Raw genomic sequence first — 23,192 nt, forward strand, 5'->3', positions numbered from 1 at the left:
AAATAAGGTTTATTAATACTTTATATTTTTTATAAAATAATTACTAATATATTAGATTTTATATATATTTTTTTTAAACTAATCCTTTTTAAAGTTAAATTAGTTACTTAAGTATATAAGGTATATTTATAGTTTTATTTAGTTTTACCCCTTAAACTTAGGGGTTAATATTTAGATCTTTTCTTATAGGTTAAAGTAAGTTTATTTTAGTTTTATTTTAAGGTTTTTATTTAAAAAATTAATATTAAAAATAAAGTCTTTTTTATTTTTAATTACTTATAAATATTAAATTATTTTTCTTTTCTTTTATATTTTAACTATAGTTATAATATATTCTTATAGTTCCTTTAATAAAAGGGATTTAAGTTAACTTAGCTTAAGGGTTTTTTATTAAAGAAGGGTTATAGTACTTATTTATAAAATTACCTATAGAAGGGTTTATAATTATATATATAATTAAATTTATAAAACTATAACCTTACAGCTACTAAATTATAATTTATATAAATAAGTTTTATTAATAATTATCCTTATTTTTAATAGTCCTTTTACTTTTTATAAATAAAGAAATAAACCTATTAAAAATTAAGTTAGTAAAAGAAAGTAAAGAGGGATAAAGGATAATTATAAGTAGTTATATAGTAAATACGTAAGCTTAAGGTAGTAAAGTAATTATATTTATTTTTACTTTTTTTAATTCCTTCCCTAGATTTTAAGGTTTTTATAGTATTATTACTAAGCTAAGGGCTTTATAACCTTTAGCTTATACCTCTGTAACATAGCTGGTGCACGGCCGTTGCGTAACCGCGCCCTCTTTAAATAGGCTCTGATATTAATTCTAAAAAGGGTATTAAATATATTTTTATTATTTTTAGCTTTTTTTTTTTTATTATTTAAGCTAGTTATATAAATTACTAATTTAATAAAAAAGGTTCTTTTATAAAGGTCTTTTTTATTTAAGTTAACTTTCATAATAACTTTTTTAACTAAAGCCTAAGGGAGGAAAAGTAAAGTTAAATTAAAAATTAATAGCTTTATATAAGGGTTTATTTAGGTTTTTAAGTTAAATATTTTCTTAATATTAAAAGTTAAGGTAGGAGTAAGTTTAAGTTTAAGTAGGTTAACTTTATTATATTTCTACTAGTTTAATTTTTAAATTACCTAAAGTTAAGCTTTAGTTATTTATACTTTTTCCTTATTTTTAATAATTAATTTAATAAAGTATTTTAAAAAATCTACTATATAAAGGCTATTATAATTAATATATTAAGGTAAAAATAGGTAATTAATTATAATATTATTATATTTAAAAAATAATTTACTATATTTATAATATTTTTTAATTTTAGTATAATTTTATAAATTATAAAATCTAAAGTACTATAAATATTAAGTAACCTAAGGGAGCTAAATCTAAATTTCTATTAGAAAAAAACTATTAAAAAGTTTAAAGCTAGGTTTAATATTTTTATTAAAGAAAATAAAATAGCTATATATATTAAAAAACCTTTTAAAATTAGTTTTATAGTAAAAAATAAATAGCTTTTTAACCCTTACCTTAGTATATACCTCCTCTAAGATTAATATATTTATAAAGTAAGTTTTACTTATATTAGTATATATCTTTAATATATTATATATAAAAAAAACCTTTTATAAATATACTTTTTTAATTTTTAAATTATTATTTTCTATTATTAACTAAAGTATAATAATTTTATTTTTAATATTTTAATTTTTACTTTTAAAAGTAAAGTTTAATTAAACTTTTTAAAAGTAAGTAATATTTTTATTTATAAACTTTAAGATTTTAATTAGTTTTTATTTAGCCTTAATAGTTAATAGCTTTTTTTATATATAATTTAAGAGGACTTAAATAAAAATATAATTATTAAAACTTTCCTTAGGTTTATTAATTTTATTTATATTTTTTCTATAGGTAATAAAGGCTAACTTTTTATTATTTATAAAAAAATACTTTAGATTATTAATTCCTTTTTAAAGGTTTTTATTATAAGTTATTTTTTATAATATAATTTATATTTATATAACCCTAGGGTTTTTTTAACTTACTTTTTTAATAATTATAAAAGCTTTTATTATAATAAAGGTTTTAGTAATATTTAATTTATCCTTTTTATTATAAAATATATTAACTAATATTATTTTAGTTAATTAAGTAATTTTTTTTTTATTATTTAATTTTTTAAGGTTTTTAAGCTTTTTTTTAAAATTAATATAAAAAATAATAAAGTTTTTAAAAATAGTATTTAAATATAAGTATATTTATTTTACTATTACTAAAGAAAGTTAAAAAATATACTATATTAAGTAAAAGTTAATAACTATAATTATATTTAATATTATATTTTATTTAACCTACTATTATATATTAATTTTATTAATTTAATTTATAATTTTATTTTTAATAAAAGATTTCCCTTTTTTATTTAAGTTAATAGCTTTTTTTATATTATTAAAGATAAAAGTAATAAAGTTTTTTAAAGCTATTTATATTATAGTTACTATTACTACTATACTTAATTTTACTTTATTAAAGCTAAGTAAAAGTATTTTATTTATATTAAAGGCTTTTTTAAAGTATTTTCTTTTCTTAAAGATAAAAAAAAAAACTATAACCTCTTTTATTTTTAAGCCTAATAGGGTTACCTCCTTTAGTAATTAAAAGGCTATTACTAATTTAAAGGTAATAGGTTTTATTTTATTTTAGTTATTTAAAGGGTTTATAAATATTTTTATTTTTTTAAAGTCCTTAAATAGGACTATAAATAAAAAAATCATAGTTATTTTATTTAATAGCTAATTAAATAAGTAAGAGATTTTAGTAGTTAGGTACCCAAAAGGTAGGGTACCTGTAGATGTAGGAGGGAAGCTTAATTATAGTTATAGCAAGTAGGTTTCTAATATTTATAATAATTACGTAACGCTTGGGTATATGTATATGTGGCTCTGTATGATTGTGAGTTGTGTACGCAAGATATCAATCTGTGACTCGCTGATATTGCTGCATAAATAGGTAATTCAAGCTGCTGATTTGAGTCGATTGAACTTCTAGGGTAGCAGGCGTGTAATAGAATACTAAGGTAGGTAGCTAGCCCTGCAGTCGCCTATCTAAGTCGTAAAGATCACGTCGGCGATAAATTATGAGCTGTAAACGGTTGATTGCAGTAAATAGTAAATATGCTTAGAACCAATGGTGAATTGTGGTATTATACTATTAAAGTAAAGAAAATTCAGCGCGCTTATGTACCTGCGTTACTCCTGCCGTCGCAATATAATTCTGTGGATATAATCAGTGAGGGAACCCCAGATTATTACGGTCGCTATGACTATTATTTCAGTTTCATGAGACCGGTCCAATTTCATGTCGTTCCGCTGTTGTAATTGGGGATTTGATGCCGGATGGGGGTTGCTCTGGTGGCGGTAGTCTGTGAGTTGAAGTTGACTGCTTCCAACGCAGCGACACCTGGGGACATCCCACATACCTAAAAAAAGACAGCGGCAATTAGCCCGACACTTGGGGTTGATGTTTCCCGGGGGATCCCTGTAACCCACGGTCAGAGCTAGCGCTACCTACTGTGGGAGTTCAGGATTACCACCGTCACAGCACGATGTGCAGTTATTCATTCATGTTCGGGTATTCGTCTTGAAAAGGCATAGCGTCAAAGCAAACCATTGGCTAGAGCATTAACTATAACATCATTGCCCTCTTATGCAGTCGCTCCCTCACTCGTTCCTATCTTCACTATTTGCCCTGTCCTTATTCTCGACTAATAGCCGATGGATAAAGCGACTTTAGGAAAGCCATATGCCCCTCGTCGCCGAACAGGATGTCTAGAGTGTCGGAAACGTCACATACGATGTGATGAGGTACAGCCAACATGGTAACGTTATTCACTCACGACCTGCATTAACGTGTGTTGTGCCGATTCTCACCGAATCGAAAGCTAACTAAGCTAGTGTGAATAGTGGAAACTGTTCACGTTCAAGAGTGCAGAGAGTTTGCAAGTACGCTCCCACGATCCCTCTGCGTGATAGGAGGGCCGTGGACAAAGCATGCCGACCATGGGAACAGTTGGTGTTTATGACGATCACACATGCAGCCAAGCACTCAGATGAAACATTTCTTCATGGAAAGATTGGTGTTATTATTCATGGAGCATTAGATCCCTTCCAATTTCTCGGCATAGAAATGGCATTTCAATCCAAGGAGCTTTTTCAGTATTGTGAGTGGCACAAATATTCAGTTGGAACCCATGCAAGCAACGAGCCCTCCGACAGGGGAAGCATCTTTAGGAGCTAATATATTGGACTCGAAAGTTTGCCATATAGACCACAGTATGAACTCTATATCACAAGATAAAACATCCCCCAGGTGCGAGCTTGTTTCTATTCTTAATATCTCTTCCCTAATTTAATTATAACAACGGGAAAGCTTTAAATCCATCATCAACGATCCTCAAGCGCTACGCCTGACCCTTTTGATTGCGGCGCTGCATTTTGAGTGGACAACTGGGAGCATGCAATCTTTCGAATCAACCTTCCTGTTCCACAAAGTAAAACTGATCCACATGGTCAACAAGTGGATCACAGAACGACAGCCTGAACGCACGACTTGCATTATCAGCCAGATAGCCTCACTCTGCTTTATCGAGGTAAGTCCGGAGAGCTAGAACGGAGGAAAGTCTACAACGGAATCAACCAATTGCGAACATGCAAGCTTCCCACTAATCCTTGCAGCTTTGTCTAGGTCACGTCTTTAGCGCAAAGGCCCACCTAGGCGGTATGTTGAACCTTTTGAAAGAACGGAAACGACACTGGCAGCGATTACCAGAGCAAGATGAGCCTCTATATGAAAGTTCGAAAGAAGAAGAGTTCAATCACCGATACTACTTATTGTAAGTCTTTACCGAAATCTATTTCCATCCTTAGCTGCCTTAGATGTATGTATAAATCAACGCATCGCTACTAGGCGTGTACTCATGCTTAAATAGATTACATTCTCTCTTCACCCGAAATATGACTAGACTACTTAACAGTATGTGCTGCGGCGAGGTTTCACAAACTCATCACGCCGTGCATTCTGAGAAGCTTCTAGCCTTGGCAAGTCGGCTGGACCATGTGGAGAAGAATTGCGATCTCTCGCTCAAGCTTGATGCCTTATGCTTAATGCCATTCCTTTCACGATCCCCACAGACAGGGACAATCTCGCCTTGGATTGATGGCACAGACACGGTTCGTGACCTGCGAGACCTGACAGACAGTCTTGACATGATCCGATCGAAGCGAAGCTTCTCCGCATTAGAAAACGAGTTTGCCTCGGCATGTGCAAATGGAGTTGCGTCAAAGCTACATGTTCAATATGTTGCTTCACATATCGCATCCATCTCGCCGAAGGTGTGGAGACAAATGTCAACAGAGGCAGTAAAAGTACTGAAGTCAACTTGGTGTGGCTTGTACGGCGCCACCAGCTTATATCTACACTACGTACTAGGACTTCGAAGTTGCTCAGAGGAGACGTTGGACGATTACGTTTTTCATATTTTGAGAGATGCTCTGATCCGCCATTTCGCGAAAACGAAGGATTGCATGGGAGCGGATGGGTGTCTACTATTTTGGCAAATATTCCTCGGTGCAATTAGCGTGGAGATCAGATTCCGGCGATCCGCCTCCATGAGCTCAGAACTCCATACTCTCAATTCAGATATGTCAGAGTTTTTCGACAAAGGTATTCGACGGTGGAGTCAAGCTTGTCATATCAGACAATGGGTTGATGCTAGAGCTACCCTTCAGAAGATCTCGTGGCCGATCATATATGCCGACGAACACATAGCAAAGGCGGTTTGGGAACGAGCTCATTTCTCATAGTTTCCGCTCGATGGTCAATAAATCCCCCCTGAAAACAATGTCTTGATTGGACTAGGTGATTATGAAGCTAATCGACCGCAGGAGGCAGACTTGCGTTGTCTTGTAGTTCGCCCAAGCGGCACCGCCTTTCCCCAGTGGTGGGCTGATTCTCGAAGTTCGCTTATTCGTCCAGAATAGGCTTAGCATTGCATCGACATGTACGTTGGGCACTCCATTGCAAGGACGAGATCCAGCACTATGTGGGTTCCGAAGTCTGGAGTCGTTAGTCAACAGTCTCGTAGCTACCGCTATATAAAAGATGCGCCGTCACGTCCAATTGTGAAAGTCAGACCTGAGCAGAATACTCCGTTCCTCTATCACTCAACCGTCACCATGCCTTATCTCACGAAAGAGGAACTCGAAGCTATCTTTGCTAATCAACCGCTTGCGAACGGCGGGCCTTTTTGGATTCGCGTAGCAGAGGATGTCGATTGGACTATTATGGGCAGTGGCCCAGGCACTGGACATTTCACCAACCTGACTGAGCTTCGGGCCAACACAATTGAAAAGTTAATGAAAGCCCTTCAAGGCCCACTGGAATTGAAGATAGTGCATGTTTTCTTCGGGGGAGAGAATTACGAGTGGACGACAATGGAGCTAGAAGCTCGCGGTATTCGAAAATCGGGTGAGATCTTTGTCTCTTCAACTTGATGGAGATGGCGGGGTACCGCGACACACAGCTAACTCTTACTAGGCAAAGAGTACATGAACCGCTATGCTTTAGTAATCAAGTGGAATGAAGAGGGTAAAGTGATTGCTATTAGAGATTACCTTGACACTGCCCTGATTGCAGAGGTTTGGAAGGAAGCTGAAGAAATGGGCCTATGTTAGTATAAAGATGATGAACTAGGTCTTCTGGAGATTGTATTTGTTATCAAGATGCGAGAATTGGTAAAGCTGCAATGATACGGTATAGCCTCCTATCTCCCAAGTATACTATCCGTGAAAATTGAGTCAGTATTGTGAATCGAAAAGTCCGGAACTCATGCTACGTTGCCTTATTCGGGCACCGTAAAAGTAAAAGAGAAAAGGAACAGGTATCATCACAGCAGAGATAAAGCCGAAGATGCTGATCCCCCAACTAACACCCATTGCCTCCAACATTGGATTGCCGAATAAAGCGGATGCAGCAGCGAAGATAGATCGCATGAAGGTCGTGATTGAGATCGCAGAAGCTGCATATTTCGGAAAAGTATCCATGAGGTAGTTGACGCAACCTTGGAAGATGACTAGGAACCCGAAACCGAGTAAGACCAGCGCCAAGCAGGGGACAATCCAATGGACTGGGCTGGCTGCAGTCCAGCCAAAGAGGAAAATTCCAGCGCATAAGAGGACAGAACCCGGTAACATAGTGACCAGCCTTGCCTCTGGTACTGGTTTACCGTTGTTTGCCTTCATCCTCTTAACGTATCCGCGGCTATTGAGTATATTGGCGAGCCCCCCCATCACAATTCCCAGCATGAGCGCCAGGAACGGGAGTTCCGCGGACACACGTGGCCAGCCACGATGGTCTCCAAAACTGACTGGGATTGCTGCTAGGCAAAGGTACGATAACTCGAAGACAAAGGAACCATAAAAGGCCATTAGAAAGCAAGTGAGATTTCCCAGCAGCTGGAACGGTCGAATGAGGTATTTCACGGTAATGCCATGCAAGTTCACTGGCCACTCCTCATGTTGTGCATGCAGTGCCCAATTCTTAGTCTCAAATCTTAGTCTCCGTGCCTTGGTAGTCAATATAGCTGGTGCATACGTCTCGTCTAATAACAGCATGACGAACATGCTCATCACGAGCATCCACATGCAGCAGAGCTTTTTCCCGCCATTACTCTGATTAGTATACGCATTAGTAGATTATATTGGCTTGCGCTTAACTCACATATTCTGTCCACCTCCACTTGTCGTGTAGCGCAGCTCCTACAACTGGCCCAAGCACCGGCCCGCTAGCCGTGCAAAATGAGTAAAACACGAGGGCTATCCCTCGCTGTTGTGGCGTCCATATATCACCGATCACACCCTATAGATCAGTCACATAGGTATTATCAGCATGGGTTATGGCAATAAATCCCACGGAAACAACCAGTGACTTACACCGCCATTGGCAACTGGTGCTGACCCAAACAAGCCCATGAACAAACGCATGATAATAAGCGTTTCGATATTGCTAGCTGTTGCGCAGCCGAGTGCAAATAGCCCTGATATAAAATATGGGATTGCCACGGTGTATTTTCTTCCGAATAATTCTGACAGAGGAGCCCAAACCATGGGCCCAACCGCAAATCTTTTCTGCATTAGCACTCGCATATCGATCGTCAAACTCCGTTGTAGTCTTACCCAACCATCATTAAACTAACAGTGAGCGTCACGACTGGTTCACTTTTCCCAAATTCTTTCTGGAGAGCTTTGGAAGTTGGAGAAATACTAAGAATAAAAGTGATTAATAGTGGCTTTGCATAAATGACTGCAGACAAGGGTATACATGCATGGCAGTGGCAAGAGTAGCACCCATTGTAGTAAATCCATACATTGCGGTAGTAATAATTTTTTTGTTCAGGGGCCAGTTCAGTGGCATATCCGGGTCGTCAGGGCCACTGAATCGAACAAGAGATGCATTCTCTTCGACTTGCGAGTCTTTCGCCAGCTCAGGTTTCTGGGTCATTGTGATGGTTCTGTGAGGGGCGAAAATCTAGTGAAGACAGGCACGGGAGATATTTAGAGATGAAACCAGTGGCTGTAATTTGACAGTTTATGTCGAAACTTTCTTTGCGAAGTTGCTCTTGAAATCCACCTGAAGAAGACCTTTTCCCTTTTATTCAACCATCTTGTAAGTCGAGATGGGCGAGATAAATATGTGGAGGCAAATTGCCGAGTCCCGAGCCCGAGTCTCCGACAAACTGGAGAAGAATGTGGAGTCGAAAGAGCTAATTATGATTGGCCTAGCATTGATGAGACCAGTAGTTTCTGCCAAGCAAAACCCGAGAATCCATCGGCATCATTTCTCCATGGCATTGTGTATTGCGCACATATGGGTTTTACAATTGACTTGTATCACCAAGGAAAAGGCAAAATTAATATGATGGCAGCAGAAGACGTTGCCTCCCCTCGCCCTAGACGACCTCCTGTTGTATGCGATCAGTGTCGAATTCGGAAGTTGAAATGTGACCGAAAGTTTCCTTGTAATCGCTGTCTGAAGTCAGTGGACAAGAGAGTCTGCACATACACAAAGGCACCTCGCCCCAGAAACCTACCAGTTAGTTCTACAGAAAGCCCAGTTCTACGCCAGCCGGTACCCATAGCACCACCAGATATTAGCCTAGGCTCACATCCAGGCCGAGAACAAAACTTGAATCCCGAAGATCCGCAAAGTCAACGCATAGTATTAGATGAAAACAAAGCCAGTGAACTGTTTCCGTCATGGTGTTACCATGGGCAAGGAAGCTGGCAGAGTTTACTGAGAAGAGTAATCCCCCCCCTTTCGATCTCTCTTTTCCTCTTCTCCAGACATCATCTAGGTCGCTAAAGCTATTCACATAGATGGATGGATTTTATGACTATGTCCATCAAGCAATTGTATCGATACCAAGCACTCTGCAAGCACATAACGACATTGTGAACAAGATTACTCGCATTCCGAGGCAAGATGTGCCACCTCTTCGACGAGCTGAGTGGACCTATCTCTGTTCGCTGATTCCCCAACACGACACTGCTACGGAATTGATAAAAAATTACGAGACGTTCTGGGAAGTCAAATTTCGAATAATTTATATGCCTACATTTTGGAAGGAGTACCATCATCTACGACAAGATCCTTCGACGACTGCCTTGGAATATCCGGCCAAACTACTGCTCGTTTTGCTGCTTGGATATCAATTACAGCACGCTGGCGAAAATACTCCGTCTTCTGAAAGAGAAATATTGCCTAGGCACACAGCTCTCCTATGGCTACCAGCCGTTGAGTCTTGGCTATTCACTCATTTAGAAGTGATTAAACCAACCCTGGGCCTGATTCAAGTACTCTGTCTTTTAGCCCTTCCCACTAGACCTCTTACAACCAATAACTGGCACTCATATGCCACTACAGGGTATTTGATGAAACTGGCAGTAGTGATGGGTCTTCATACGGATCCGGGAAAATTGGCCCATATCTCTGCTACCGAAACTGAACTGAGGAGGAGACTATGGGCTACGATTATGGAAATCGAAATATCCAATTCCTTGGATAGAGGTCTCGCGCCAATGTTTACACTGGAAATGTTCGACACGCTGGCGCCTGCGAACTTGAACGACCAAGATTTGGAAGAGGGTTGCTCAGGCGCCGCAGCCAATCTCCCAACGGATTGCTGGTTTCACATAACATTGCTGCAATCACTCCCACTTAGACTTGAGGTGTGCCAAGCGCTCACCAGCCGCAAGTATGGGTTGACGTACCAGAAAGTACTCGATCTCGACACTGAGCTAAACAAAGCTTTGTCACACTTGCACTCAACATCAAAAGACATGGTACCGATGCACCCAAGTCTTCTACAGGACCGGTGGCGAGCCCGTATTACTATCCTGGATTTGCATATTCGCCGTTGTCTTCTGGCTGTGCACCAAACCTTCGTCATTTATCCCAAAGATCGAAAAAAGTTCCATTATTCCCGGATGGCCTGTCTCGACTCCGCGTCCGTCTTCTTGTCAGCCCAGGACACCTTAGTTCATGAAGAACTAACCAGCTCTCTGTTGCTATCAACACAGTTACACGCCTTCATCTTGACATGTTTCCTGCTGATGCAACATGCAGTGCCAGGTATGATGCATTGCCAGAATGTGTTAATCTTCTCAAATAAATTGACTATCTCATGTAGAGTCATTTGCAAGCCAAGGTAGCCTTTCCTCCATGTGTACATCGTGGATCCAAACTCTACTTGAGAAAAGCAGGGATGCCGGTGCTAAAAGTATCTATACCTATAAACGAGGTCTGAAAGAGTACACAATACAATGCTTCTTATTGCCATACAGTATCTGTCGCCGTTCTTCAACTTCTTGCCCAGACCGTATGGAGGCGGCATCCCAAAGATACGGCGATGTTTGTTCCGCATTTTCTCATTCCCTAGATCCTGTAAACTCTCAGGACAATACGACTCTATCGTCACCTATCTTGGTCGATCCTCGACCCAGATCTTTATCTGATTTTTTGCAAGATCAACCCTCGGTACCAACGCTACATGAGGACATTTCTTGGAACACCCCAAACAGCGTCGGCTCAAATGAATACTCGCTGGTGAGTCAGATCACAAATTATCTTGTAAGAAGTTTTTGACGGTGATTCTCTCAATTATAGGGGATAGATACGAGCATTGCGGACTTCTTGCTTGGTGTACTAGGAGAGCACGACGACGCGACTCATCTATATAACTATGCCAACCACGTATAACTCTGAGTGTGCCTGCCTGTAATGAAGCCAAGCTCATGAGCGAACCGGATCTCCTGAACGAGTCCAACTTTAACGGACCACGTTCCCACTTAGCACGTCCAATCTGACCTGGCGAAGCCGATTGAGCAACTAAATGCTTCCCCGCGGAAAAGCTGTGGAGCGTAAAGGTTGGGTAGATGGAGTGAAGTTTAGATTCATTAATTTCTAGTCTCATTCCATTAGCGTCATTTTTGCGGTCCTTTGGTAAGCTTTTTGGCCTCTCTTTTGGATCCATGTCACGAGTATAGTTGCTTTGGAGAAAGGAAGACGAGGATAGGTGATTTTCATGCATTTCTTGCCCACACCAATAAAGACTAAACGAATAGTTCTTTTTATTTTCATCTTCGAAGTTAGCATCTTCCATTTTGGCCCATGATATGTAGTAATAATGGCGCGACAAGGCAAATGTCTACTTCGCCCGTCCAGCCGAGGTCCAGCTCCCATAGCCCAGTCTTACGGCCGAAACATCGCCAACGCCCACATATCATCAGCACTAGCGAGATAGGGTAAGCTTTATCCCTTTGGAATGGTAAGCATACGTAACAGTAACATGTTAGTGAGAATATCCGTGTAGATATAAGGTACGACAGAAGACATCCATTTAATCCCTAAGCCGGGGTGAACTATATGACAAAGTGTCGGCTACCAAGGAAATTACACATCTTTGTTCACAACAGTTCGCAATTATGCCGACCAAAACCTCATCTACCACCGATCCGCAAGCCTCTGACCCGATCGATCGAGACTACTATCTGCGCAAGCCAAAACCGCTCCCGTCGGATCCAGCCATACGTTCTCTAGCCCAGGCTGTGTTACGAGATGGATATGTAGTCATTCCCAACGCCTTTACAGAAGCAGAGGCCCTTGAAGCAAAAGCAGAGATTGATCGACTTCATGGTCATCGCCCACGCATTGGCCGTGATTCATTTGATGGGTTTAAGACGAATCGTATCTTCGCTTTGCTGAACAAGACGCGCGTGTTTGACAAATTTTGCCTGATACCCCAAGTCCACGCACTCAACAACTTCTTCCTAGACGATGATTACCTGATCTATATCATGGAGACAATTACTATCAACCCGGGCGAGAAGGCCCAAGTACTTCATCACGATGATAGTGTCATTCGGCTGCCCAGACCTCGACCTCCTGTCACGGCTGCTACGATGATTGTGTTAGATGATTACACCGAGATGAATGGTGCCACAAGAATTATTCCCGGAAGCCATCTCTGGGGCAGTGACAGATTGGGCGAAGAGTCAGAAGCCAAGTCGGTCGTCTGTCCCAGAGGCAGTGTTATTTATTTTCTCGGTACAACATGGCACTCTGGTGGAGCAAATAGGAGCGATAAGCCACGACATGCTGCAACGATTCAGTACTGCCAGCCGTATATTCGGCCGTTGGAGAACTTAATGCTCGCTGTTGATCCCAGAAAAGCACTCTCGGGCGAAATCCCGAAGAAGATTGTCGATATGATGGGTTATCGCAGTGCTATTCCCTTCGTGGGTTATGGTAAGCTCTCCCGCTAATCAAGACATGTTCTCCGTCACGAGTCATAGAGAGCAATTGCTAACGACGAGTTATTAAAGCCGATGGCCTCAATCCTAAAAAAGCCACAAATCGGTTGATCCGATGGTTACAGGGTCCTGTAGACTACAACCCCCCCACCTTTGCCAAAGAAGCTGGTGAAAAGGAAAACAGAATCCTCAGCAAGTTGTGAAGCGTGTAATATCCCTTCGGGGGGAACAGCGGTGTCCGCTTGCCTGATCCAACAAAAATAAGACAGACCAACTTAACTACGAAGAGCCGAATTCCAGCCGCAAGCTATCTTGTACCAATAAGTTCTCCGTTGGTTACTTTGTTGTTTGTCCGCTTTTGTCTAAGCTGGTCTCCTTCGTCAGCTTATGTTGGAGCCCAGGTCCGGGTGTCTTAGCGCTCACGTACTGTATAATGACTGGTTATGTTAACCCCATGGATTAGCTCAAAACTTAAACTATAGAGCCAAGTAGAAAGAGCTTCCGTAGTGTTACTCGGTAATTTAATAATTAACCTCAGAAGCCCAGAAAAGCCTCATACTGTCTTGTGCCGTAGCAAATGAGTAGGCTAATGGATATCGGTCGGAGGCGTTGTATTTGTTTGATGCACCAAGAGCTGTGTCTGTTTCAGAAAAGGTGTAGAATGATATTTAGTGTCCTGCTGGACTCCATATTAATACGCATATCTTCTAGCTATAAGATTAAAGTTGTCTTCAAGATATGTATAGCCAAGCATTGGCGGGCCACGCTCAGATTGTACCATAGCAGTAAGAACAACTATTTGGAAACACAGCAGGCAAAACCCCAGAAAATATATCCGTTGAATTGTATGGCTAATTGGTCCAGCCTACTGCTTTGCCATTATACTGTCAATAGAGCCTCCCTACCTCTAGCCAGATTGTTCCCTGTACGCCCGGATATCGATGCTTCCAAGATTCGTGACACTATTTTCAACAGCATGAGACAAAATTCAATGATCTACGTCTTAATCTGCGAGCCAGAATTAAATCATTAGCTGATAACGTAAACTCTATCGAGGACGAAACGAAGTCCTTTTATCTAGCTCCTTACAAATTTGCCAACTCACAGGGTAAGCCGGCTTGGGTATATGGGGTTTCTAGCCATTGCCATATCCAAAGACCGCCATGACTTTGAACAGATGTGTGAAGTTGACATCAATCATGCTTTACTCAATCGGCTTGGAGTTCTCCTTGTAGGCCGCCAAAGAGAGTGGCTATGTGGTAGCCTCAAAATAATGGGAGAGATTCGGCGCTGGGACTTTGGCCCGAGAGCTCCATAGCTAGCTGGTAACTGACGTCTACAAATCTAAAGACAGGCAGTGGTACTCATTCCACAGGCATATGAACTTCGCTCCTGTTAGAGATATTGAGCATCCCCAGCCATCGGGAAGCACCTGATGTGGCCACAGATCTTGGACATGTACACATGGATCGTGGGCCAGATAGCCTCCGAGGCATTGGATGACTGAAGTAATTATGTATACTGTACGGAGTACATCTCGGCCCATATGGTTAGAAAAGGTTTGTGACATGTTATAATAGAGCCAAGCTAAGAGAACTGACTACACGTACTTCTTTAGCGCTGACTCTGTGTTTATTCGGTGTCTAACGCGTACAGGTAATAAAGTCCAGCACTGAATAGCCTAATTGTCATTCCAACCAATGTACTTTTTCGTTGGCCGTACTGCAAACATGATAAGCTCTCAAATTTCGTTCCCCGCATAAGTTACTAGTGAAGAAATGAGGCAGATAACCAAGAACACGTAGCTGTCGACGGGTTCTTAGCGTTGCGTCACATGAGGCTGTGTATCGCGTCGCAGGTCAGCATCTTCTGATTTTGCTCAACCTCATCGCCAAACAGGCGTCGAACAGTTGGCCTTGAAAAGAGAAGGATGGAAGTGTTCAAGACCATTTCTTCACTGGCCGCCAGCCATCCCGTCGCATTTGCTTTGTGGTCATTGATGTCTGCATTTGCCTTTCAAGTCCTCCAACGAGGTTACCGACACCGCCGGTTTTACCGGAATCTGGTATGCACAGAAGCTGAAGAACAATATTGTTCTTATATGCACACCTCATCTTTATCATGAATTGACGTAGTGACTGATAATCTTTTAAGCCTGGACCACCACACAGCGCTCTATGGGGTCATCTAAAGGTTTTGGGCGAGGTCTCTGCGACGATTCCCCAAAACTCGCACCCTCAGGCATACTACACGGAAATTGCCAGAAAGTATAACCTCAAAGGCATATTTTACCTCGACTTGTGGCCAATTGCGGACTCAAGCGTTGTCTTGACAGATCCAATGCTTATGGAAGAGGTCACAGTGCGGAACCCTCTCCCGCAGCACACAATGTCTGAAGCTTTTCTGTCCCCAATCATTGGCCCCAATGTTATCGCAACTGTCAATGGCCCCATTTGGAAGAGACTGCACAATGCCATGGCTCCAGCATTCTCATGGTCTCACATACGCACTCTAACTGCCGTCATGGTTGATGAGTGCGCCTTGTACCGTGCCGCCCTTGCGAAATATGCCAAATCTGGAGAAGTCTTCTCCGTCGAAGAGCTGTCCGCAAGGCTCATCTTTGACGTCATTGGTCGTGTTGTCTTCAACTTTCGTCTTCATGCTCAGACAGCCGACAGCCCGTACTTAAATGACCTTAGGGAATTAGTTGACCTCGCCCACAACCAAACAGATCTGGTTGCAAGCTACAACCCCATCGCACGAGTGGCAAAGTGGTGGAAGAAACGCAAGGTCCTGGGCAGACTTCATCCTTTGATCCTCGGCAAAATTAAGGACAGGTTAAACTTATTGTTGAACGAGGGAATTACGCCATCTAGAAAGGACCCGAGCAGCATTCTAGATCTGATGCTCCGAGAACATATACTGCAATCCGAATCGAGCAGCGGAGCCAAAACGACAAAGCAAATAACTCTATCATACACGGATACCCAATTGCTTCTGACTAAGTCAGTGCTTTGTTATTCGTTCATTCATCCATTTGCCAATTTGCCCTAGCTAAGACGTTATTTGTATAGCATTAAGGGATTGCTTCTTGGTGGTCATGGTACTACCACTGACAGCTTATGCGTGCGTACAACCTGTTGGAATATAAAACTTCCTACTACTCTACTAACTTAACCTAGTACATTTTCATGCTCCTGTCGCACGCTCCAACAGCGCTTAAAAAAATGCGACAAGAGCATGATGACGTCTTCGGCAAAGACTTTGATGGTACTGTAAAATCGCTACTGGACGCGCCAGCAAAGCTTCAAGATCTTCCATACACAGACGCTATCATCAAGGAGTCCCTCCGCTTATTCCCAGTGGGCTTCACAGTCAGGGAGGCGGATGCCGGTGCCAAGCTTACCGTTCAAGGTAGGAGTTATCCAATCGATAAGCATCAGGGCATTGTCTTGAACGGCCACGACCCCCACTATAACTCAGACTTCTTCCCGAATCATACCGAGTTTCGCCCTGAACGTTGGCTAGATTCAGAAGAAGGAGTTCCACGGTCGTATTTCAGGACTTTTGGTCGTGGGCCCCGCGCATGTCTGGGACAGAACCTCGCCATGAATGAGCTCAAGGTCATTTTACTAATGGTTGTACGTGATTTTGAGTTTGAGTGTGCTGGCCTCGAGCCAAATGCAAAACCGAAGACATCGTATACAAACCTTGACACAGTTTTTGGGGACATCATCTTCCAGGAATTGGGAATAGAGGCAAGGCCGAGAGGGGGGATGATGATGACAGTCAAGAGGAATGATTGATATTAATTTAACCCCAAGCCTAGTCGATCCTGCTAATAGTCAGATCACTGGGTGTATTAGGGCGCCTTTTAGCCTTGGTTATGCCCTAAAGAATTGTCCCGCACTTCGTCGAAATAATGATGTCCGCTCCAGTTAGAACACTTTTCTTTTCTATACTCTATCCTCTTTGGTATTCTTGCCTTTTACTGAATAGAAAGGAACCCCAAAGCAGCCAATCGCTGTTACTGACGCCATAACCGTTGCCACTAAAAGTGCCTGAGTAATAGAGAGGTTGTAAGCTGGAAGTATCCCACTCAACTCCTTCTTAGTAAAGCTCAGCTTTAGACTTAACACTCCAACCTTTTGAACCAGCTTTGGGTCAATATTAGGCGCTGCTTTATGTATGTTATACATTAATTGATTCGTGAAAATGTTTTGCGCGGAGGAAAGGGCTACAATTCCTCCCAAGTTTTGTATAAAACTAACCAGCACCAGGGCAATTGGAAGGTCCTTTCCTGAAAAATTCGTCTGAGTAGCGATAATAGGCTGCTGAAATCCGAGCCCGATACCGAGGGCAAAGATAATTTGGTATATTATCCATAATGTTATAGGCGTGTCGACGCGGAATGTTGTCAACATACCTGCGCCAACCGCCATCAATATGGATCCGAGACACATTGTTGGAGTATAGTAGCCGATGATACTAGTTATACTCCCTGATGTTAGAATAGAAACCACTAGAGACAATACCAGCGGAAGGCCGCGAACACCGCTGCCAAATGGCGAGGCCCCTTTCACTGCCTGAAACCAAATTGGGAGCTGCTTATAAGTTAGCAAATGATATATGCCACCATTCAGTCAAACGTACATAATATACAGCAACATAAAGTGCTCCAGAAGTGTTGAAAGAGTACAACGATCCAAACAGAACAGTTCTAGTAAGAAATATTCTAGGAGGCACAGTGGCCTCCTCGCCTTTCCGATATTGGTTAACCCCGAAGGCAAAGAGAAAGCACCCGGAGATTATAAATAGCACAAAGACCCTCCAGTTGCTCCAAGGATAGGAGGTCCCACCCCACTGAAGTCCTAAGATCAGACACACAATGGCTGGTATAAACAGCGCGAGGCTGAGCAAGTCGAGCCGGCGAATTTTCTCCTTTAGAGTCAATGTTGGTTGTGCAGCGCCTTCTTCGTTGCCCAAGAAGAGTATCGTAATGATAATGGTTAGGCCTGCGAGAGGCAGAAGAAGCCAGAAGCACCACCTCCATCCCAGAGTCTCTGCTATCGCGCCGCCGAGCAATGGTCCAATCGAGATGGCCACGCATTCGATGGACCCAATGATGCTGGAGTAGATTGGTCGCATTCGAACAGGTACGCACCGAGATATGATAATATTAGTACCGGCTAATATCCCCGCGCTTCCCAAGCCGGAAATGGCGCGGCCCACGATGAATGAACTGCTATTCGGCGCAACGGCGCATATCAGACTTCCCATGGCGAAGGTGAAGACAACGGTGGAGAAGACGACTTTAGCTGGGTAAAAAAGATATAGTTTTCCGTAGAAGAGTTGTGAAGATGCCGAAGCCAGTAAGAAGGCAGTGCCATACCAGCCAACATCGTTGAGCGAGTTGAATCTGTCTGTTACAACCGGGATAATAGTCGTCACGCAATTGGCGTCCTGTCTCAATGTTAGCAAAAACCGAGATTGAATATCATGGCGTTGCATCCTGTACATACATAGCCGCACACAATAGTTGCTAGTATTATTGAGAGGAGGTTGAGAAATAACGGCATACCACGAGGATACTTTGAGTCCTCTTCAGTTGGAGCATTTTCAAGGGTTGGTGATTTAGCTTCCATAGTTTCTTCCTTTGGGCATTCCATAATTATAGTTAAATAAAGAAACAAACCTGTCTTTTTGAATGTACTGATTACAACTATATAACGAAATAAACCATATCCAAGGATACCCGTATATCCAAAATAATGTAGCCTTCAAAACACACTTACACAAGCTCGCTGGTGGGAGGCCCGGACCAAATTGACCAATCGGACCTCTACTCTGATCGGAGCTCGGAGTAACAGGGGTACATGCTGTGACTTATCTGCGTGTTGCTGCAGCTTGAGGACAGCCAACTCTTTCGGACCTCGGCCTTGTTACCCTTATGCGCTCGTTTGCTGAGTGTTGGGTCTGAAAGACTGTGGACAACGGCATGCCTGGGATTTATCGCGTAATGATTAGGCAAAGTGCCTCTCGTTTCAGGTTCCTCCACGATGTACACATCGGTCTATGTTGCACTACACCACCTAGCCTGCTGCACTTTGTTCAAGGCGGGGGCATCTACTGAGTAGCAATGGAGATGTGAGATTGACCCTCTCACTGCGCAATTACACAAACTAGGTTTCTTTAAAAAGCTCATGAGCAGAAATGTAAATACTGTAGACATCTCAGGGAACGGGGTTACCTCATGCACTCCTCACTGCCGCGATTACACAGGACAATGTGAATCTTGGACGTACTTCATATAATTCTACGGATATATGAGCTGTCTCTCTCACCAAATACAATACGAGTGAGTCACCCTTAATTGCAATGATACCCTTGTCTCACCCTGAGAGGCTCAGAGTCTTCTTGAACTCTTACTCGGGCAATATCTATGTTTATGGCAGAGGATGCTTGCATAGCAAGATGAAATCGAACGCGAACATGGTGAAGTGCACTGATTGCCTCAAGATGTTCAGAATTGCAGCTGGATGACGACGGTGGAACCAGCGTGGGAGGACAGAAGCACTGCTCGCTACGGGTACGAGAAATTTTGCCAGCCGTCTTATTCACTAGCGCTGAACAAGTCGAAAAAATAGCTCCAACAACGCCGCATTACAAACTACGCGGCGCTCATGCAGCCACGGTGTTATTGTTAGCACACTACAAGGCTCAAATTGTGACAATGTTACAATGGAAGAGGATATCGACCATCCAACTCTAGAGGAGCATGCGCAACTCCTTGTTGAAAGCTGAAGATGAGAAGAATTGTGTCAAGGAGCAGCTGGATCGGTTGAGTTGGAGACATTTACCACACATTTTAATCCTATTAAAAGCCGGCCTGCCTTCTTCACCGCTGTCAGTCTCAAAGATGTCAGGATTTGTCCTGCAGCGAGATGCGTTAGATGTTCTTTTCATGTTTCGTCACCTTCTAGATACGCAGAATTTCCGTCTAAGGTATATGTAAAGTTTTATTGGTACCCTGAAGCTTCCTCGTGTTACCAGCTTCAGTAGCAGTAATCGTCGAGGTCTCCAAAAAAATTCGTAGGCGGTTTAAGCATCTCCAGCCATGGTTCCCCCTGGAAGTCAACAGTGTCTAGCCATGCTGCCCACTGCAGGTCTTGAGTGATAGTGTCCAGGTTTTGCACCTCAGGAAGTTCTGCCGACAGCGCATCATTGATGCTTACAGTTGGACTGGTTGGCAGTGGGCGTGTCAAAGGCATCTCATTATTGAGGATCTGATCCAGAGCTTTCGAAAAGATCGACTGAGCCTGTTTGCAGAGTTCATAATTGCCCTTTCCCGACTCAGTTAGCCAATCGCAGCACGATATGAGAACGCTGATGTCCTGGATAATGGTCGACCTATTCAAAGCGACGGATGGCTGTGGTTTTGGTAGGCTGGCTAGTCGAAATAACTCTAGAATCAAGACACTAGCGCATGGCATCGCGTAAAATACTATCTGCGGCGGGTCAGTTCGCACCAGCAATGCAGGCCGGGAGCTGCTTACCGTCCATTCCAAATCGATCTTATGGGAGCCAATGACATCTCTCTTCTTCATTACTGAGAGGACTAACCCCAGGGTTTCGTGGGAAATTTGAATCAATGCATGACGATGGCTACTGCCTTGATTCACTAGCATCTTGTATAGAAGAAATTTGCTATACAAATACTCAAGTTTTAGGCTCAACAGCATTATAATGGTTGAAGGTGCCGTTCGCCCCCATAGGGATGGCTCATACTGCATGAAGTGAGGCATAGTTTCCCAGGTCGACGATGCCCGAGTCAGTATTTCCCTGAATAAATTCCTTGTCAGCCACGCAATTACAACAACAAGAAAAAGAAGAAAGAAAGAGATAGAGAGAGTGAGGAGGGGTTGATCTTTGGCTAAGCGCTTACTGGGCTTCATGAACGAGATCTTGAGTTATGGTTCCCAGTGACAACTCAAGAATTTCCTCACGGATCGAGCTTAGCCAAACAATCGCTCGTTGACGAGACGCTGGATGTACACACATGTCTTTATTCCAACCATCGCCATCTAGTCGCGATATCTGTAGCGCTAACAGTTCGGCAGGCCCGACAATAACTGAGTCTGAGAGATCAAGGGGTAATTGTATGGTACAATAGTTCTTATTCAAGCGTGGGGGTCGACCGACAAACGTCGCCAGGGACTTGTCTAGCTCGTGTGATAGGGCCATGGCTCGTTTTCGAAGCTCGACCAAGTACGCTGGAGTGTTCATGTCATCTTGAAACCCTTTGTGGTAGTTGAGGGCGAATATTGTGGAAGACAAATTCCCCATTAGACGCCAGGCCTGACAAGAATCGTCCCCAAAACACCAGGTGGAAAGTGTGGTGGCCAGGACAGCAAGCCACACAGAAAGGTCGTTCATTTGGCCAACGCGATTGCATAGAGCTTCGCATCGCATACAGGCATCAAAGGCATCACTGGACGTTGCCTTACGGTCGCCAAACCACTGGCGACCTGAGAAACTAGTACTGGGGGTTTTGGCCGATGCGATAACCATCCCGATGAGCGCGAAATACATTCCAACAGTTTCCCATCGGATAGCGCAAAGCTCCTTTTCAAGAGCGCCATCTGCGGCGGTCGTGGGCATGTTGAGTGGCCGAGAAGTGTGCTCAAAAATATCTCGAGAGGTGGCCTGGAGACGATTCAGTAATCGACTGGAGTGAAGGTTCTGTAAATTGCTCTGGATTGCGCGCCAAGCCGCCTTAGCTAAAGGACCACCAACTGGGCTGTCTCCGAGATCTGTGTACCAGTTGTTGACTAGTTCTTCGAGATCTGGGTGGGAATACTGCTCAAGGAGCAGTTGCAGTATATCCTCGCCCTCCCTTACGAGAGAAGAATTCGCGTGGAATGGCTGCTGCAGACGAGAAACTCCAGTGCGAGTAAGCGATGGATATTGATGAGAGGATGTCGTTCGACCAGCCTCTATTGGTGACAAAAGAGAAGTTTGCATAGTAACCAAACCAGTAGCTAGATCAAATGCAGCAGAAATAGATGTGGCTGAAGAAGATGTCGGCAAGGACGAAGATGAACTCGAGGACAATGCTGTTAAGCTCGATACCTCTGTCAAGGTCTCAAGCGGCCGCTGCGTAGCATCAGCTGGAACTCTAGAGGGACCCGATTGGCGTGTAAGTTCTCAATCGCGGCAAAATCGTGTGAATCAAAAACTAACATGACCTGCAAAGCTGCGGCCACACGCGACTCGCTGCGCTGGCGTCGGGCCATTGGCGCAGGATGATAGAAGCATTGCTCTGTCAGCCGGCGTCTGGTGCAGCGAGCACATCGAGGTCGGCCATGATCACAGCGCAGTTTTGATTTGCGGCAAGGCTCACACGATGATAGCTGCCCATTCCGACGAACAGTGTCAGACATCTTGGCAAAAAAGCGTCGTGTGTCGCAGCGTTTACCTGTGGAGAGAATGTCAAAGATCGGGCGCTTATTATACTGGGCAATTGGAGCATCTGCAAGTGTTGACAAGGGTCAACAGAGAGCTCCCCACAGTTCACCACCAGAGCAAAGCTCGCCACCAAAGTGATACCTAAGAGCCTGTCCTGAGAAACCAACACGCATTAGCTTCTCCGCTCGCGCGCTCGCCACGCAAAACAATCGTTCGACTGCTGCGCAATACCGAAGCAGCCTCGAAGGGCAATATCCTCCATGTATTTACAAAGGCCACTCCCCCACCCCCAAAATCTCCACACTCTGCTTTTTTTATTTCCATCTTTGCTGTTTGGGGCCAAAACGTGTGAAGAGGCCAACCGGTCTTTGGTCATACTGCTAGCATGACTTTATCAGGGACCCAATACTGCGAAAGCGTTTTGCACTATCACCAAGCCAAGAGTTCATGGCTAGTGATTCAACGTCACCACGAACATGGGAAACAATAATCACGACCTATTTATAGGCAATAACATGCATGACATCAGATTACGCAAATGGCAAATGGGCTGTTGCTCCTGCCAATCCAAAGAACTGGATCATATGGATGCTTCAAAGGGCTACCACTGTCTTAAGCAATAAGCAACTGTTATGTTAGATCATGACGGTATATGCCTGTATACAGCAAACAAGACAAATTATTATACTGTATGAGCAGGGCTTGAATGGAGCTTCTGTTCATGCCTTAACTTGCTTCGCTCAAGAACCCAGAATATCGTCTGCAAGACAAGCAGCGGATTTCGGCCACCAAATATCACATGTGCGCATTTGTTATTCTGGCTTGCAAAT

At 42.8% G+C, this 23,192-nt stretch overlaps 8 protein-coding genes across 8 annotated transcripts; 5 read left to right on the forward strand and 3 right to left on the reverse strand.

Moving 5' to 3' along the window:
• The first annotated feature begins 3,787 nt into the window (after positions 1-3,787).
• On the forward strand, positions 3,788-5,918 carry M431DRAFT_526070 (hypothetical protein). Its single transcript, XM_024920662.1, has 6 exons — positions 3,788-3,905; positions 3,982-4,247; positions 4,342-4,396; positions 4,457-4,676; positions 4,762-4,919; positions 5,016-5,918. The coding sequence occupies exons 1-6, from the start codon at positions 3,802-3,804 to the stop codon at positions 5,887-5,889; spliced, it is 1,677 nt and encodes a 558-aa protein (XP_024767222.1). The 5' UTR covers positions 3,788-3,801; the 3' UTR covers positions 5,890-5,918.
• A 343-nt stretch (positions 5,919-6,261) lies between these two features.
• Positions 6,262-6,759, forward strand: M431DRAFT_11651 (hypothetical protein; the record flags this gene model as incomplete). The annotated part of the gene is made up of 2 exons (XM_024911964.1): positions 6,262-6,553; positions 6,623-6,759. 2 exons carry the CDS (start codon positions 6,262-6,264, stop codon positions 6,757-6,759), a joined length of 429 nt encoding a protein of 142 aa, XP_024767223.1.
• Positions 6,760-6,882: 123 nt separating this feature from the next.
• Positions 6,883-8,584, reverse strand: M431DRAFT_501946 (hypothetical protein; the record flags this gene model as incomplete). The annotated part of the gene is made up of 5 exons (XM_024918077.1): positions 6,883-7,737; positions 7,805-7,942; positions 8,017-8,206; positions 8,260-8,346; positions 8,409-8,584. 5 exons carry the CDS (start codon positions 8,582-8,584, stop codon positions 6,883-6,885), a joined length of 1,446 nt encoding a protein of 481 aa, XP_024767224.1.
• Positions 8,585-9,459: 875 nt separating this feature from the next.
• M431DRAFT_102043 (hypothetical protein) lies at positions 9,460-11,341 on the forward strand (the record flags this gene model as incomplete). The annotated part of the gene is made up of 3 exons (XM_024911379.1): positions 9,460-10,714; positions 10,773-11,188; positions 11,249-11,341. The coding sequence occupies 3 exons, from the start codon at positions 9,460-9,462 to the stop codon at positions 11,339-11,341; spliced, it is 1,764 nt and encodes a 587-aa protein (XP_024767225.1).
• A 668-nt stretch (positions 11,342-12,009) lies between these two features.
• On the forward strand, positions 12,010-13,432 carry M431DRAFT_129873 (hypothetical protein). Its single transcript, XM_024912426.1, has 2 exons — positions 12,010-12,889; positions 12,967-13,432. The coding sequence occupies exons 1-2, from the start codon at positions 12,067-12,069 to the stop codon at positions 13,095-13,097; spliced, it is 954 nt and encodes a 317-aa protein (XP_024767226.1). The 5' UTR covers positions 12,010-12,066; the 3' UTR covers positions 13,098-13,432.
• A 1,311-nt stretch (positions 13,433-14,743) lies between these two features.
• M431DRAFT_129876 (hypothetical protein) lies at positions 14,744-16,923 on the forward strand. The gene is made up of 4 exons (XM_024912427.1): positions 14,744-14,959; positions 15,049-15,899; positions 15,969-16,020; positions 16,077-16,923. The coding sequence occupies exons 1-4, from the start codon at positions 14,825-14,827 to the stop codon at positions 16,698-16,700; spliced, it is 1,662 nt and encodes a 553-aa protein (XP_024767227.1). The 5' UTR covers positions 14,744-14,824; the 3' UTR covers positions 16,701-16,923.
• Positions 16,741-18,894, reverse strand: M431DRAFT_551684 (hypothetical protein; the record flags this gene model as incomplete). Its single annotated transcript, XM_024921347.1, has 4 exons — positions 16,741-17,498; positions 17,548-18,357; positions 18,417-18,548; positions 18,880-18,894. The coding sequence occupies 4 exons, from the start codon at positions 18,892-18,894 to the stop codon at positions 16,851-16,853; spliced, it is 1,605 nt and encodes a 534-aa protein (XP_024767228.1). The 3' UTR covers positions 16,741-16,850.
• Positions 18,895-19,840: 946 nt separating this feature from the next.
• Positions 19,841-22,195, reverse strand: M431DRAFT_514331 (hypothetical protein). The gene is made up of 4 exons (XM_024920205.1): positions 22,138-22,195; positions 20,840-22,072; positions 20,451-20,736; positions 19,841-20,402 (listed from the first exon to the last, which is right to left on the reverse strand). Exons 1-4 carry the CDS (start codon positions 22,188-22,190, stop codon positions 19,950-19,952), a joined length of 2,025 nt encoding a protein of 674 aa, XP_024767229.1. The 5' UTR covers positions 22,191-22,195; the 3' UTR covers positions 19,841-19,949.
• Between the last annotated feature and the right edge of the window lie 997 nt (positions 22,196-23,192).

Source organism: Trichoderma harzianum (assembly GCF_003025095.1).
Source record: "Trichoderma harzianum CBS 226.95 unplaced genomic scaffold M431scaffold_41, whole genome shotgun sequence".
Taxonomy (NCBI): Eukaryota; Fungi; Ascomycota; class Sordariomycetes; order Hypocreales; family Hypocreaceae; genus Trichoderma; species Trichoderma harzianum.

Excerpts from the sequence above, each read along its gene's own strand:
- M431DRAFT_526070 (XM_024920662.1), top strand. The coding sequence starts at position 3,802 with ATGGATAAAGCGACTTTAGGAAAGCCATATGCCCCTCGTCGCCGAACA. Across the intron at positions 3,906-3,981 it reads GATGAGGTACAGCCAACATG|TGTGAATAGTGGAAACTGTT; the intron begins GTAACGTTATTC and ends TAACTAAGCTAG. Across the intron at positions 4,397-4,456 it reads CAAGATAAAACATCCCCCAG|CTTTAAATCCATCATCAACG; the intron begins GTGCGAGCTTGT and ends ACAACGGGAAAG.
- M431DRAFT_129873 (XM_024912426.1), top strand. The coding sequence starts at position 12,067 with ATGCCGACCAAAACCTCATCTACCACCGATCCGCAAGCCTCTGACCCG. Across the intron at positions 12,890-12,966 it reads TATTCCCTTCGTGGGTTATG|CCGATGGCCTCAATCCTAAA; the intron begins GTAAGCTCTCCC and ends GAGTTATTAAAG.
- M431DRAFT_129876 (XM_024912427.1), top strand. The coding sequence starts at position 14,825 with ATGGAAGTGTTCAAGACCATTTCTTCACTGGCCGCCAGCCATCCCGTC. Across the intron at positions 14,960-15,048 it reads GCCGGTTTTACCGGAATCTG|CCTGGACCACCACACAGCGC; the intron begins GTATGCACAGAA and ends TAATCTTTTAAG. Across the intron at positions 16,021-16,076 it reads CTACCACTGACAGCTTATGC|TACATTTTCATGCTCCTGTC; the intron begins GTGCGTACAACC and ends AACTTAACCTAG.
- M431DRAFT_514331 (XM_024920205.1), bottom strand. The coding sequence starts at position 22,190 with ATGGCCCGACGCCAGCGCAGCGAGTCGCGTGTGGCCGCAGCTTTGCAG. Across the intron at positions 20,737-20,839 it reads GATCTCGTTCATGAAGCCCA|GGAAATACTGACTCGGGCAT; the intron begins GTAAGCGCTTAG and ends GAATTTATTCAG. Across the intron at positions 20,403-20,450 it reads AGATCGATTTGGAATGGACG|ATAGTATTTTACGCGATGCC; the intron begins GTAAGCAGCTCC and ends GACCCGCCGCAG.